The sequence below is a fragment of the Pseudophryne corroboree genome, chromosome 10, assembly GCF_028390025.1.
Source record: "Pseudophryne corroboree isolate aPseCor3 chromosome 10, aPseCor3.hap2, whole genome shotgun sequence".
Taxonomy (NCBI): Eukaryota; Metazoa; Chordata; class Amphibia; order Anura; family Myobatrachidae; genus Pseudophryne; species Pseudophryne corroboree.
This window is the reverse complement of record NC_086453.1, coordinates 7536224-7553131: the sequence shown is the minus strand read 5'-3', so window position 1 is coordinate 7553131 and position 16908 is coordinate 7536224. Positions and strand designations below refer to the sequence as shown.

The 16908-nt window shown below is 50.3% G+C and overlaps 1 protein-coding gene and 1 pseudogene across 2 annotated transcripts in view; both read right to left on the bottom strand.

The window, feature by feature from the left end:
• Positions 1 to 940: 940 nt before the first annotated feature.
• On the bottom strand, positions 941 to 1050 carry LOC134967909 (U5 spliceosomal RNA; annotated as a pseudogene).
• A 6989-nt stretch (positions 1051 to 8039) lies between these two features.
• The window catches only part of LOC134965734 (protein DDI1 homolog 2), a 38545-nt gene continuing 29676 nt past the window's right edge, over positions 8040 to 16908 (bottom strand). The window contains exon 9 of one of the 2 annotated variants that reach the window (XM_063942076.1): positions 8040 to 11991. In XM_063942076.1, the coding sequence (XP_063798146.1) occupies positions 10583 to 11991 (1409 nt within the window). In that variant the 3' untranslated portion in view covers positions 8040 to 10582. The remainder of the gene's footprint in view (positions 11992 to 16908) is intronic. The other variant, XM_063942077.1, reaches the window with a different exon arrangement.

The window sequence follows — 16908 nt, the reverse complement described above, 5'->3', positions numbered from 1 at the left end:
ATATAAAACAGCTGAAAACCAGCAGAGACTAAATGGCAACCTGCCAAATCTGTAAATAGCTGAGACCTCATGAGTTGATGTTTCCCGCAATGTAACGTGTAAAGACGCGCTCCACAATAGGAACATGTAGATGGCCTAAGAGGTCATCAAGCCACTGGCTTGCAGACTATAGCGTCTTTACAAGGCGTGACTGTTTTTGTTTTAAAAAACTGAAGTCTAAAGGAATTAAACGCCGGCACAAGTATTTCCGTTTTGATACTGGCTGCAGTAATGTCAAATTTAAGACCAACAAGCTATGGCCTTGTCATGGTTAAACTAGCGACGATGAAAGTGACCGGCGTTAGCAGAAGCTTTACAGCTATACTCTGCAGCTTCTTTAAACCGTGATCGTCCCTGTTTCCATACATATAGTCTAGTAACTGAAATGTATTCTTTGACACAGACGCATTTACCAATGGCGGATCGCGTCATTTTGGAAACGATTAAATAGAGCTTAGAGTGTACTCAGTCTCTGTACAAATAAAGACAGTGACGCACTGGGATTTAGCAATGTATGTTGTCAAAAAACCCCTACTATATGCGTGCTGTGTAATGCACCCTTCTCACTCGTAGTTATTGGTGTGAGATCTGACATAGAATCGTGCATTAAATTATAAGACCAGTTAAATAAACACCCTGGTACCCAAAGGGAATTGGCCCTTTGAAACGACTGTCTTTAGTTAGAGCAGGCGGAGTATCCGAGACTCGGATTTTTACCGCTCTTTAAATTTGAATTGCCAATGTTAACATAGGATCTTTAAAATTATTTTTAGTCTGCGCTAGAGCCTTACTCGCTATGCAGACAGACCCCAAAATAGGCAACGAACAGACACTTGCACGACTTATTGAAGTTCTTTTGTGTCATATATATATTTTTATTGCTGAAAAGCATATTAAAGGCAGCCGTAACCAGGCATCAAAAAATTATATGAAACTCATGGTTGTTTCTCTCTACGGAAATCTTTAGTAAAAGGCGAAAGATTTATTCTCTCTGAAGAGAAACCAGAGTATTCTTTATGTGAAAAGTTCACATGGCCATGTGCAATCCGAACCAAATTCCCACTAACACCCCTTCGCCTCTAGTGGCTTAGAGATGTAGGGCAGGAATGTTCCAGAATTATGTGAAAACCTGAACAAAAAATTCCCACTAACACCCCTGCGCCTCCTTGTGGAGTAGAGGCGTATGGCCGGAATGTTCTGGAATTATAAACTGGAAGAAACAGTAATGATTAAACTGGCCCTCCATGCCATGCATACACTGAAAATCACATGACAGGATTCCTGCTGCAGTGTTAATATATATGCTTAATAGCCTATTATACAGTTAATATAGGCTTAATAGCCTATTAAACTGTGATAATCATTTTAGCTTGCCAGTTAATAGAAACACTGTTGTATTAACATTATATGGTAACCATAACAGAAAAACAGGAAGCATGTTAAAAATGCCTGTGTTTACATCAGAAACATAGTTTAGGTTATTAGCTTAAAAGTGAACAGCCTATCTTATTATCCATGCAGCCTTTATGGTGCTGCTGCTATGGCATTTACTCCCCCTCACCCTTGCAGCTGCGCTGCTTGTGTTACCTGCAGCGGACGGGAGCGGGTGCAGGGAGCCAAGATGAAGCAGGGAAGCGCTGCTGTAAAGTGCCGGGGAGCTGTGGTCCGGACGAACGGCAGCGCCCTTCATCCTACAGCAGTGGCCGGGTAATCAGCGGCGGCGCTGGGAGAGCGGCCGGCGTCTTTGAGTGACGTGCGGCCGCTCAGAGCTGTGTCCCCGGTAGCGCCTTTCATCCTACAGCAGTGGCCGGGTAATCAGCGGCGGCTGCGGTGGCGCTGGGAGAGCGGCCGCTCAGAGCTGTGTCCCCGGTAGCGCCTTTCATCCTGCAGCAGTGGCCGGGTAATCAGCGGCGGCTGCGGTGGCGCTGGGAGAGCGGCCGGCGTCTTTGAGTGACGTGCGGCCGCCTAGAGCTGTGTCCCCGCGATCTCGTAAAGTGGCTGGCTCGGCTGGGTACAGCGTGTCTAATCAGCAGCGGCGGGTGCCTGTACTAACGGCTCTCTCATGTAATCAGCGCAGTAAAGTAATACCTTTTCCCCACACAGCAGGGCGGCAGCGTGAGCTGACCGTCCTTACACCCCACCATACCTTGTTTCAGTTTGACGGGCTTTCCTGGCTGTGACGGGGCTTCTTTCTTGTAAGCTCCGTCTCATCTTGGCTGTGACGGGGCTTCTTTTGTAAGCTCAGTCCAGCGTGGCTGTGACTGTGACGGGGCTTCTGCTGAATGCTCCGTCCCTCCAGCTCTTTGTCTCTTCTTGGCTGTGACGGGGTTTTCTGTAAGCTCCGTCCAGCTTGCAGGAGACAGTGGCTGCCTGTGGCTGTGAGGGTGCTCTTTGTGAGGACCGACACGCCATGCGCTGCCTTGCAGCGCCTGTGGCTGTGAGGGTGCTCTTTGTGAGGACCGACACGCCATACGCTGCCTTGCAGCGGCACCATCCCGGACCCAAGTTTTTCAAGAAACTGGGACGGGAAGTGTAAAAATTAAAAATAAAAAGTAAAATGAAAAATTTAATAAAATCTTCTCAAATGTGGGCATTCCCACAAGCCGATGTTCATGCTGTGAGCACCGAAAAAACACTGAGAGAGTACACTGAGGTACTCGGGGATATGGAGGGGGGGGAGAGTCCTAAATTTAAATATTCAGTGCCTTTGTTCGGCTACGCCCGTCCATATCCCAAGAGTACTCCAGTGACCCCTAGTGGATGATAAAGAAACATGCACTGTGTGGGGTCCTGAGGACCGAGTTTGAGAACCTATGGTCTAGGGTATCAAGGTCAGCTGACAAGGTATCTGTCCAAGCTGCAACTGCACTACACACCCATGCCGATGCTATTGCCGGTCTGAGCAAAGCACCTGTATGCGCATAAATAGACTTTAAAGTAGTTTCCTGCCTGCGATCAGCAGGATCTTTGAGGGCTGCCGTGTCCGGAGACAGTAGCGCCACTTTCTTGGACAGGCGTGTTAAAGCCTTGTCCACCCTGAGTGAGGATTCCCAACGTACCCTGTCCTGTGCAGGGAAAGGATACGCCATAAGAATGCTCTTGGGAATCTGGAGTTTTTTGTCTGGAGTTTCCCAAGCTTTTTCAAATAACTTGTTCAGCTCATGAGATGGGGGAAAGGTTACCTCAGGTTTCTTTTCCTTATACATGCGCACCCTCGTGTCAGGGACCGAGGGGTCATCTGTGATATGCAAAACCTCTTTTATTGCAATAATCATATAATGAATACTTTTTGCCACCCTCGGGTACAACCTCGCTTCATCGTAGTCGACACTGGAGTCAGAGTCCGTGTCGGTATCAGTGTCTTCTATCTGGGATAGGGGACGTTTTTGAGACCCAGAAAAGCCCGGTGACCCAGCCGAAGCCATGGATTGACTCCCTGCTCTTTCCCTGGACTCTGCTTTGTCCAATCTCTTATGTAATAAGGTCACATTTGCATTTAAAACATTCCACATGTCCATCCAATCATGAGTCGGCGTTGCCGACGGCGACACCACAATCATCTGCTCCACCTCCTCCTTAGCTGAGCCTTCCGCATCAGACATGCCGACACTCGTACCGACACCCCCACACACACAGGGATATAGTTATAAGGAGACAGTTCCCCAATAATGCCCTTTGGAGAGACAGAGAGAGAGTATGCCAGCACACACCCAGCGCCAACTGACACTGGAAAATAATCTCCCAGATAATAGCGCTTTTATCTTAATCACTGTGTTAATACACTCACTGCGCCTCACAAGTGCCCCCCCCTCCTCTTTTCAGCCCTGTGTCACCGTGTTCAGCAGGGGAGAGACCGGGGAGCCAGCTTCTCTGCAGATCTCTGTGGAGAAAAAGGCTCTGGTTAGTGCTGAAGGACCAAGCTCCGCCCCCCTCCGGCGGCGGGCTTCGGTCCCGCTCAAAATATTTAAAACTGGCGGGGGATATAAAGAATGACTGCCTCCGCAGTGTCTATGCCAGATACAGAGGTTTTATTGCTGCCCAGGGCGCCCCCCCTGCACCCATCAGTGCCCACTAGTGTGTGTGTGTGGGAGCAATGGCGCGCAGCGTTACCGCTGCGCGCTTACCTCAGTGAAGATCCGAAGTCTTCTGCCGCCTTGAAGTCTTCTGTTCTTCTTATACTCACCCAGCTTCTATCTTCCGGCTCTGCGAGGAGGACGGCGGCGCGGCTCTGGGACGAACGGCGGGGGGAGACCCGCGTTCCGACTCCCTCTGGAGCTAATGGTGTCCAGTAGCCTAAGAAGCAGAGCCTATCACTTGAGTAGTTCTGCTCCTCTCCCCTCAGTCCCACGATGCAGGGAGCCTGTTGCCAGCAGTGCTCCCTGAAAATAAAAAACCTAACAAAATTCTTTTATCAGAGAAACTCAGTAGAGCTCCCCTGTAGAGCACCCATTCTCCTCTGGGCACAGAATCTGAGGTCTGGAGGAGGGGCATAGAGGGAGGAGCCAGTGCACACCCATACTAAAAGTTCTTTAGAGTGCCCATATCTCCTGCGGAGCCCGTCTATACCCCATGGTCCTTACGGAGTCCCCAGCATCCTCTAGGACGTAAGAGAAAGTAGGCGGTCACTGGGTGACTGGAGCGAAGGGGGGAGCCGGTACATGCATGCGCACCCCTTGCAGTCTGTCCCGGGGCAGTTACTTTGCTCCCAACCAGTCCCTTACTCCCTCTGCATGACCTTACACAACATAGGAGGGCAGATCCTAGCCTGCCCCCACCTGCAGCCCATACTGGTGGCTGTAATAGTAGTCCTGGGCCTCTGTAGCTTTCAAGAAGCCAGGCCGGATGTCCGCACAGAAAGGGGGGGGGGAGGGGGAGTCAGCGAGGACGTAAAGGACAAAGTATTCATCGCGGTGACTGTATTCGTTATCAAGGAGAAGTCACTCATTAACAGGTCACAGAATGGGGCAAGGTCACACGGAACAGTAGTAATGGATGGTGGTCATTGGGTCAACATGAGTTTTTCACAATTTTTTTCATCTTTTGACCGTTTTCATACTTTACGATCCACGTGGACTACAATTGGGAACGGTATCTTGTGCCGAGCGAAGCCAAGCACCTTGCCCGAAGCATGACGAGCGAAGCGAGGGGACACGGGGCACTAATTGGGGTTACAGGTCACTTTTCGAAGAAAACGACACCAAAAAAAGTAAAAAAAAACAACAACTCACGTCGAACTTTTTCCATGTCGACCCAATGAACCACACCCGGCTGTAATAGTGACACAGCGACCAGACTATTATAGAGTCTAGATTTAGGGTTAATTCCTTGGACGGGCGAGTACTCCTGACTCTATCAGGAGATAAATAAGAGGAGGATAGCGACCCCAGGGGTATATTTACTAAGGTGCGGCGTTACAGAAGTGGAGAGGAGTGTTGGGGGGGATTGGGGGTGTCACTGGGCAGGAGGAGGGCATAGTCCTTGTTTGTCGGCAGTGAAGGGAGGTAGCAGGAGACTTCTAGGTCTAGAGATTGCAGAGTAAGCTGCGCAGCAGACACACACACCGGGAGGGTTCCATGCACAATGTTACATGGCTCAGGCGTGTAATGTTCTATATGTCAGACCCTGCCAGACAAGATCAGGTAGACCGCCGCTTCCACTCCCGGCCATTACACTGCGCCTCATATCAGTCGTACTGTCCCAGCGTCGGGTGTAAGATGGCGCGGCTGGCGCACACATGGTCACACACTGCCGTGCGTAGTGTCATCAGATCTCTGCAGCTAAAGGTCACATCAGCAGCTGACGCTCATCGCGGTGTACGGTGCTCGCGCCAAGTCACAGACAGGTTTGGCGCACTCTCTCGGATAATGGCAGGACAGACATTCAAGATGAGCAGCGATCCGGCCGGCCGAGCACATCCACCAAATTACTGCTCGGTGTTAAGGTAACTACCGGACAGTGCGCCTAATTCAGATGTGTTCGCTCGCTAGCTATTTTTTGCAACGCTGTGATCAAATAGTCGCCGCCTATGGGGGAGTGTATTTTCGCTTTGCAAGTGTGCGATCGCATGTGCAGCCGCCCTGTACAAAGACAGTTTGTGCAGTTTCTGAGTAGCCCAGAACTTACTCAGCCGCTGCGATCACTTCAGTCTGTCCAGTCCCGGAATTGACGTCAGATACCCGCCCTGCAAACGCTTGGACACGCCCGCGTTATTCCAACCACTCCCAGAAAACGGTCAGTTGCCACCCACAAACGCCTTCTTCCTGTCATCTCCTTGCGTTCGGCTGTGCGAATGGATTCCTCACTAGAACCAGTGCACAGCAACGATCCGCTTTGTACAAGTGCAACGCGCTTGCGCATTCAGGTGCATATGCATGCGCAGTTCTGACCTGATCGCAGCCCAGCGAAAAATGCTAGCAAGCGAACAGATCTGAATTAGGCCCTGTGAGCATAGATAGAGCCGTCCTGTTATACACCCGCTGAGGACACTACACACACTCTATCGCAGTGACAACAACGCAAATAGCTCCAGACTCAAACGTTACTGCTTATGGCACTCACTGATGAAGCTCAGTCCTGTACAAACTATCCATATCTCACTGCCAATTTCCCCCATCTTCCATTACTAAATACCCTTACCACGTCTTCCATTGCCCAAGACCCCTTCTACCGCACCCATCTTTCATTGCCAGAGACCCCCTACCACGCCCATCTTTCATTGCCAGAGACACCCTACCGCGCCCATCTTTCATTGCCAGAGACACCCTACCGCGCCCCTCTTCCGCTGCCCCGACCTCTCTACCGCGCCCCCCTTCCGCTGCCCCGACCTCTCTACCGCGGCCCCCTTCTACTGCCCCGATCTCTCTACCGCGCCCCTCTTCCGCTGCCCGGACCTCTCTACCGCGCGCCCCTCTTCCGCTGCCCGGACCTCTCTACCGCGCCCCTCTTCCGCTGCCCGGTCCTCTCTACCGCGCCACTCTTCCGCTGCCCGGACCTCTCTACCGCGCCCCTCTTCCGCTGCCCGGTCCTCTCTACCGCGCCCCTCTTCCGCTGCCCGGTCCTCTCTACCACGCCCCTCTTCCGCTGCCCGGTCCTCTCTACCGCGCCCCTCTTCCGCTGCCCCGGCCTTTCTACCGCGCCCCTCTTCCGCTGCCCGGTCCTCTCTACCACGCCCCTCTTCCGCTGCCCGGTCCTCTCTACCGCGCCCCTCTTTCGCTGCCCCGGCCTTTCTACCGCGCCCCTCTTCTGCTGCCCCGGCCTTTCTACCGCGCCCATCTTAAACTGCCCGGACCTCTCTACCACGCACCTCTTCTGCTGCCCCGGCCTCTCTACCGCACCGATCTTCCACTGCCCGGACCTACCGCGCCCATCTTCCACTGCCCGGACTTACCGCGCCCATCTTCCACTGCCCGGATCTACCGCGCCCATCTTCCACTGCCCGGACCTACCGCGCCCATCTTCCACTGCCCGGACCTACCGAGCCCATCTTCCACTGCCCGGACCTACCGCGCCCATCTTCCACTGCTCCGGACTCTCTACCGCGCCCATCTCCCACTGCCCGGACCTCTCTACCGCGCCCATATTCCGCTGCCCGGACCTCTCTACCGTGCCCATCTTCCCCTGCCCCGACCTCTCCACCGCGCCCATCTTCCATTGCGAGTGACACCCATCGCACCTATCTTCCATTGTCACATAAATGCCCCCACCACCCCCATCTTAATTAGCAGAGACCCCCACTGCATTCCTCTTCCACTGCAAGATAACTAGGCAGCTCAGAGACTCTATGTTACATAATAAGTATATGAATGCATGCAGGTTACGCCTTGACTGTGCTGGGGTAGTGTGGCTCTCCGGCACATTACACTGGTGGAATATACGTGGTGCAAGTACATAACCAGCACCTCCCAGTACAGACAAGCAGAGAGCCCGTGCTCCATAAGACGTTCTCCCCTGGATATGAATTATATAACCTAGTACAGATAAGGACAAGGACAGACCACCAGTCAGAAAAAACATCTTTATTAAGGACACAGCCCTGCAACATCCAGTTTGACTCACAGCCCTCCCATAGAGAAACCCAAAAAGTTCTAAGAGGAACCAGCAATGAGAAAAGGCACAAAACAGCCAGCGTCTCCGGTGCTGCCGACCTTCCCATCAGAGACACGTCATCGGCACAATCCGGAGCCTGGGGTAATATATTGCAGGGGTACATGCACAGCAAGATACACAGCCCTCTCCCTCTGGGAACGTACGGCCCATAAGGAATAAAAGTGATCGCACCAGCTATTATAGATCTCTGCAGGGTCCAGAATTAACAGCCCGCCTGACATTCTGCTCCCAGCGCCGACACAGAAGTAATAGTGACGCCAGGCGGTGTCTGGGGGGGCACAAATGTAGAGTAACTTATGGAGGAACCTGGGAGAAGACTATTAACATCTACAAATAAGGTGGGAGTAAATAGGCGATAACATCACACAGACTTCACAGAGTACATTCATTGGATGGCATTCATTGCTGACAGTACTGACCACCGTGCCCACCCAGCTCATTATTGGAACCCTCAGGCGGATAACACAAGATTCAAGTTAAAGCAAACGTTGATTAATGGTGGAAGGTTAGGGACATGGAGACAGAGGGAAAGTTTTCTGCCATTAATGCTTTGATATGTGGAACTGCAGTTATAGTGCAGCAGGGAGACTGGTGCAGCAGATAAATGCTTCCCTCATCACACAGGTCATGTAATAGGATAGGATCACACACGTTACTAGCTCACGTCAAGCCCTGCCCTGAGTACGTCTGCAGAGAAAGAAGCATCAGGTTGCTTCCAACAAGTTTGGCCGCCAGGCATGGAAAGCAGTAAGCTCTGTTGGCAAGCAGTGGATCAGGTAACGGAGGAGCCAGATCCCTACTGTACACACTGCATGGGGTACCGGGGGCTAAACAGGAACAGCATTACTGAGATAATGGGGGGAAAAGCAAATGAGCAGTTTCCAAACATCTCTCTTCTGACTGATACGGGACCATGCTACGCCCACATGTCAGCAGGTGGCGGGGTCAGAGTTAAGGTCTCAGACACCCGCATTAGGTAATAAAAGACAAATGGCATCCCAGCTTCCAACTGATCGCATCAGGAGCCGGTGAGTAGGACAACGTAGCTGGAAGACTGCTGCATTCAGCCTGCGAGTGACATCTTCCAATCATGCAGCGCACAGCGAGAACGCCGGGAGTGATCCAGGGCACACAATGTCCAGCTCTCGCCAGTGCGCATTAAGGGCCCAGGACGACGCTGGCGAGTGACGCTTGTAAACCACAATCGGCTACTGCTGAGGCCCCTCACCCTAAAACTCACATATAAAAGGCACTAATACCATTCACAGATATACAGAATATATGCTATCAGAGGCCTGGGAAAGAAGTATAGCTACACAGAGCAGCCTCCAGGTCAGCAGTCACCGACTCCTCAGTCAGTATAACAGAGCATAAGCCTTTCATCTATTGTTCTCAGCTGCAATACAATACAGAGAGAACAATACATCAGGGGATTAAGTCATTACACCAGGGGATTAAATCTGACTGACATGGCTCAGTCAAACCTATTAAAGGCCAAGATAAACATGGCTCCATCTGTATGGAAACTTCTACATACATATATATATTTTTCTGTGAATGTTAGTAGCTTCCTCACATAGGGGAACTTGCAGCTAATGCAGGGAGGAAGTTGGTGTTTTTGTTAAAAAACAAAAATATATATATTTAGTGTTAAATAACTTAATAGTATTCTTCTACCTCTTGATCACACTTTTCCCCTTAGGCCCCTTCTCCCTCCGCAGTGTATCATTATCACTGTGCAGCAAACACGAGCTGAGCGCCCTCTACGTTATGCGGCAGATCCCGTAATGAATCACAGCCGTACCGGCCTAGCGGTAAGAAAGGAGATATTGGGGAGCGGTGTTTGGTTTGTACAAAGGCTGATGTGCGATCGCCAAACACACCTATGTGGCTGCAACACCCCATGTCACCAGCAGGGGTCACTGCACTTGGGATAAACTTTTATTTGGGGGGGAGGGGGGGGGTACTTAAAAAAATAAAAAAAAAACATTAAAAATTAAGTGAGGAAATAGAAAATGGCATTGTCTATGGCTCTTGAATAATCACAGGTTTCTTTTAAACAAAAGCAGGCGGACTATAGCGCACAGACATCCTTTCCCTACCTTAAAAACAAACAGAACTACGTTCATGGCTTTTGGGAACCGCGCACTACAGGCCGCCATTTCAGACTGCGCCAGCGATGGTTTGAGAATGAGTCAAGTCTCAACTTTTTGCCCACAGGAGGTCATTCGGGGGCAACCAGTGCAGGGACTAGATTTGCCCAGCAGGAGGGCCGGTTCCAACCAGCACGGACCAGGCTGACGGGCGTGAAGGCCGGGATGCGATCTCCGTGCAATCTGCAAAGGCGGAGAGAACAGCTCCACCACAACAAGAAGGACACACGCTAAAACCAGACAGGTCGGACCTCCGCTTCTCACCGTCCCGCTGAGGAAATAAGTTATGTGGGGACTATAATATTTTTAGCAAGTAAAGCGAGCAACGCCAGCTCGACGTTCCCCTCTGCCCGATCCAGCGCTAGGAGAGCGTCCGGCAACGCGAACCCTGCATGGACAAGCCGCTCAACTGCGGCTGAGGAGGATAAGGGGGCAAACGTAGGCAGGGTAGAGGAGGTCTGCTCACCGACAAGTTCAGCAGGATCATTGCTCAGCACTGGTGGTCTACCATCATGCACACCGCCCAGGGGTAAAGGTGGGCTCGGCAGTACTTCACCAGGGGAAACGCTAAACTCAGGGCACTCGCCTTGTACGGTGGGAGATCCCATCCCAGTAGATGGCTCAGCGGAACGTTCCCCCCCACCGGGAGAGGCCTCTGCACACATCGAGTCTTCAGGGTCCATTACACAAATGGTCTCATCGCACAGAGAAGTCTCATTGCATATCTCGTAGAAAGAGTCATCAGATTCAGCCTCTCGGACAGAAAGACAATTATCGCCCTGATTGACATTTGCTGTATTAGGTTCTGGAAATGGTTTCGCGTCTGCTCCTGTCGTAGACGGGCCCTGGCCACTGGCGACCAATAACTTATGAAGCTCTTTCAGGGCAGTGGCCAAAGAGAAGCAGCTTTCCTGCACATCTTGTCCGGCGACGCTTCCCGGGTTTGGGCTGATGTGATTGGTCGTACTGTCCACTTCTTCAGGCACAACATCCACGTTCATGTTGTTTGAGGAAAAGGGCCGGGTGTCTGCACTTTGGCCACTTCCATGCAGTTCAGTCAACTCGGCAAGCGTAACATCGGTAAAAGTGCGTGCGCAGCGCTCACTGCCGAGGGCAGCGTTAGGAATCTGCTCTGTGGAGTCCTCAGTGCGGTGACTGAGAGACAGCTTCTCCTTTCCGTTGTCCGAATCCTTGACCGATGTAGACAGAGCAGAGCAAGGCAGGCCATCTGCGTGGGGCGCCCCACTAGAGTCCTCAGGAGGGGTGGCTGTTGGGAAATAGGAGTCGGAGCCCTTACTATTGGACTCATGCACTTTCTGATCTTTTAGAAGGTCTGGTGCGGAGCTAACTTCAAGTTTGTCCTCCAGAGCCAGCTGCGGCCCTGTACCCGTATCACAAGATAACTGAGAATCTGCATTTATGCCTTCAGCAACGGAATGTCCTAGCGGAGGAGGCTGGAAAGCGCCCCCAGCGGGAAGGCCCTGGTCGCCATCGCAGACAGCACCCACTTTGGGCAAGTTCATTGGCGGCTCGCTGCTCTCGGTCACAGTGGGTGGGTGTGAGCAGTCACTTGTCTGGGTGGTGATTGAATGAGCAGGGGGCATTGAAGCGATGCCTGAAGCGCGGACGGGTTGGTGAAGTCCATCCGTCAGTGGCACCAGAGACGGACCTTCCACTGAGGTAGTTTCCTTGTCTGGGAACAAAAGAGAAAAAAAGTAAGAACTAGAGGACAGATCAGAACATACAGCTGATCACAGGCACTACTACGTAATGTTACACAGCTGATCACAGGCGCTACTACGTAATGTAACACAGCTGATCACAGGCGCTACTACGTAATGTTACACAGCTGATCACAGGCGCTACTACGTAATGTTACACAGCTGATCACAGGCGCTACTACGTAATGTAACAGCTGATCACAGGCGCTACTACGTAATGTAACAGCTGATTATACGCGCTACTACGTAATGTAACACAGCTGATCACAGGCGCTACTACGTAATGTAACAGCTGATCACAGGCGCTACTACGTAATGTAACAGCTGATCACAGGCGCTACTACGTAATGTAACAGCTGATCACAGGCGCTACTACGTAATGTTACACAGCTGATCACAGGCGCTACTACGTAATGTAACAGCTGATCACAGGCACTACTACGTAATGTAACACAGCTGATCACAGGCGCTACTACGTAATGTAACACAGCTGATCACAGGCGCTACTACGTAATGTAACAGCTGATCACAGGCGCTACTACGTAATGTTACACAGCTGATCACAGGTGCTACTACGTAATGTAACAGCTGATTACACGCGCTACTACGTAATGTAACACAGCTGATCACAGGCGCTACTACGTAATGTAACACAGCTGATCACAGGCGCTACTACGTAATGTTACACAGCTGATCACAGGTGCTACTACGTAATGTAACACAGCTGATCACAGGCGCTACTACGTAATGTTACACAGCTGATCACAGGTGCTACTACGTAATGTTACACAGCTGATCACACGCGCTACTACGTAATGTAACAGCTGATCACAGGCGCTACTACGTAATGTTACACAGCTGATCACACGCGCTACTACGTAATGTAACAGCTGATCACATGCGCTACTACGTAATGTTACACAGCTGATCACAGGCGCTACTACGTAATGTTACACAGCTGATCACAGGCGCTACTACGTAATGTAACAGCTGATTACACGCGCTACTACGTAATGTTACACAGCTGATCACAGGCGCTACTACGTAATGTTACACAGCTGATCACAGGCGCTACTACGTAATGTTACACAGCTGATCACATGCGCTACTACGTAATGTAACAGCTGATCACAGGCGCTACTACGTAATGTTACACAGCTGATCACAGGCGCTACTACGTAATGTAACAGCTGATCACAGGCGCTACTACGTAATGTAACAGCTGATCACAGGCGCTACTACGTAATGTTACACAGCTGATCACATGCGCTACTACGTAATGTAACAGCTGATCACAGGCGCTACTACGTAATGTAACACAGCTGATCACAGGCGCTACTACGTAATGTAACACAGCTGATCACAGGCGCTACTACGTAATGTAACAGCTGATCACAGGCGCTACTACGTAATGTAACACAGCTGATCACAGGCGCTACTACGTAATGTAACACAGCTGATCACAGGCGCTACTACGTAATGTAACAGCTGATCACAGGCGCTACTACGTAATGTTACACAGCTGATCACAGGCGCTACTACGTAATGTTACACAGCTGATCACAGGCGCTACTACGTAATGTTACACAGCTGATCACAGGCGCTACTACGTAATGTTACACAGCTGATCACATGCGCTACTACGTAATGTAACAGCTGATCACAGGCGCTACTACGTAATGTAACAGCTGATCACAGGCGCTACTACGTAATGTAACACAGCTGATCACAGGCGCTACTACGTAATGTAACACAGCTGATCACAGGCGCTACTACGTAATGTTACACAGCTGATCACAGGCGCTACTACGTAATGTTACACAGCTGATCACAGGCGCTACTACGTAATGTAACAGCTGATTACACGCGCTACTACGTAATGTTACACAGCTGATCACAGGCGCTACTACGTAATGTAACACAGCTGATCACAGGCGCTACTACGTAATGTTACACAGCTGATCACACGCGCTACTACGTAATGTAACACAGCTGATCACAGGCGCTACTACGTAATGTTACACAGCTGATCACAGGCGCTACTACGTAATGTAACACAGCTGATCACAGGCGCTACTACGTAATGTTACACAGCTGATCACACGCGCTACTACGTAATGTAACAGCTGATCACAGGCGCTACTACGTAATGTTACACAGCTGATCACACGCGCTACTACGTAATGTAACACAGCTGATCACAGGCGCTACTACGTAATGTTACACAGCTGATCACAGGCGCTACTACGTAATGTTACACAGCTGATCACACGCGCTACTACGTAATGTAACACAGCTGATCACACGCGCTACTACGTAATGTAACACAGCTGATCACACGCGCTACTACGTAATGTAACACAGCTGATCACAGGCGCTACTACGTAATGTAACACAGCTGATCACACGCGCTACTACGTAATGTAACACAGCTGATCACAGGCGCTACTACGTAATGTTACACAGCTGATCACACGCGCTACTACGTAATGTAACAGCTGATCACAGGCGCTACTACGTAATGTAACAGCTGATCACAGGCGCTACTACGTAATGTTACACAGCTGATCACAGGCGCTACTACGTAATGTTACACAGCTGATCACAGGCGCTACTACGTAATGTAACACAGCTGATCACAGGCGCTACTACGTAATGTTACACAGCTGATCACACGCGCTACTACGTAATGTAACAGCTGATCACAGGCGCTACTACGTAATGTAACACAGCTGATCACAGGCGCTACTACGTAATGTTACACAGCTGATCACAGGCGCTACTACGTAATGTTACACAGCTGATCACACGCGCTACTACGTAATGTAACACAGCTGATCACAGGCGCTACTACGTAATGTTACACAGCTGATCACACGCGCTACTACGTAATGTAACAGCTGATCACGTGCGCTGCTACCCAATACATAGCTGATCACGCGCTACTACGTAATGTAACAGCTGATTGCGCGCGCTACTACGTAATGTAACACAGCTGATCACGCGCGCTACTACGTAATGTAACAGCTGATCACGCACGCTACTACGTAATGTAACAGATGATCACACGCGCTACTACGTAATGTAACACAGCTGATCATACGCGCTACTACGTAATGTAACAGCTGATCAAGCGCACTACTACGTAATGTAACAGCTGATCAAGCGCACTACTACGTAATGTAACAGCTGATCAAGCGCACTACTACGTAATGTAACACAGCTGATCATACGCGCTACTACGTAATGTAACAGCTGATCAAGCGCACTACTACGTAATGTAACAGCTGATCAAGCGCACTACTACGTAATGTAACAGCTGATCCCACGAGCTACTACCCAACCCACAGCTGGTCATGTAACAGCTGATCACGCGCGCTACTACGTAATGTAACACAGCTAATCACGCGCGCTACTACGCAAGACAGCTGGTCACGCGCGCTACTACCCAAACCATAGCTGATCACGCACTACTATGTAATGTAACACAGCTGATCACACGTGCAACTACGTAATGCCGTATCTTTCCAGTGGACTCTTCCTCCAACATAACATCACACGAAGATTGGTCTATATTACAGTTCCAACACAGGGACTGGTTAGGGACTATGGGAAGGGTTCGGGTGCAGGAGGGGAGGGTTAGGGGCAGGATAATGAGAAGGGTTAACAGACTTACTAAAATGTGTTGGGATTCTGACTGTCGGGATGCCGCTGTCAGTATTCTGACCGCCAGCACCCCGACATGAAATGCTGTGACAAAGAGCTTTTGTGAATTTCAGTAGTAAGTAGTATTACATGTGGCAGGCTGGATTTACTAATACATGAATGATGAAAGATCAGTGATGTCACTGGATCATAGAAACATATAGAATTTGACGGCAGATAAGAACCACTTGGCCCATCTAGTCTGCCCATTTTTTTTTTATCCTTTAGGTAATCTCAACCCTTTTTGAACCTTAATTCTTTGTAAGGATATTCATATGTCTATCCCAAGCATGTTTACATTGCTCTACAGTTTTAGCCTCTTCCACCTCTGATGGGAGGCTATTCCACTTATCCACTACCCTTTCTGTGAAATAAATTTTCCTTAAATTTCCCCTGAACCTGCCTCCCTCCAGTTTCAGTGTTTGTCCTCGAGTTCTAATACTTCTCTTCCTTTGAAGAATGTTTCCCTCCTGAACTTTGTTAAAACCTTTGGATCCTAGTGATTGGATAGGCTGCGCACTCAGTGATGTCACTGGCTCCTAGTGACTGGATAGGCAGCACTCTCAGTGATGTCACTGGCTCCTAGTAACTGGATAGGTTGCACTCTCAGTGATGTCACTGGTTCCTAGTAACTGGATAGGCTGCACTCTCAGTGATGTCACTGGCTCCTAGTAACTGGATAGGCTGCACTCTCAGTGATGTCACTGGCTCCTAGTGACTGAATAGGCCACGCTCTTAGTGATGTCACTGGTTCCTAGTGACTGGATAGGCTGCGCTCTCAGTGATGTCACTGGCTCCTAGTAACTGGATAGGTTGCACTCTCAGTGATGTCACTGGTTCCTAGTAACTGGATAGGCTGCGCACTCAGTGATGTCACTGGCTCCTAGTAACTGGATAGGCTGCACTCTCAGTGATGTCACTGGCTCCTAGTGACTGAATAGGCCACGCTCTTAGTGATGTCACTGGTTCCTAGTGACTGGATAGGCTGCGCTCTCAGTGATGTCACTGGCTCCTAGTGACTGGATAGGTTGCACTCTGTGATGTCACTGGCTCCTAGGGACTGGATAGGCTAAACTCTGTGATGTCACTGGCTCCTAGTGACTGGATAGGCCGCGCTCTCAGTGATGTCACTGGCTCCTAATGACTGGATAGGCCGCGCTCTCAGTGATGTCACTGGCTCCTAG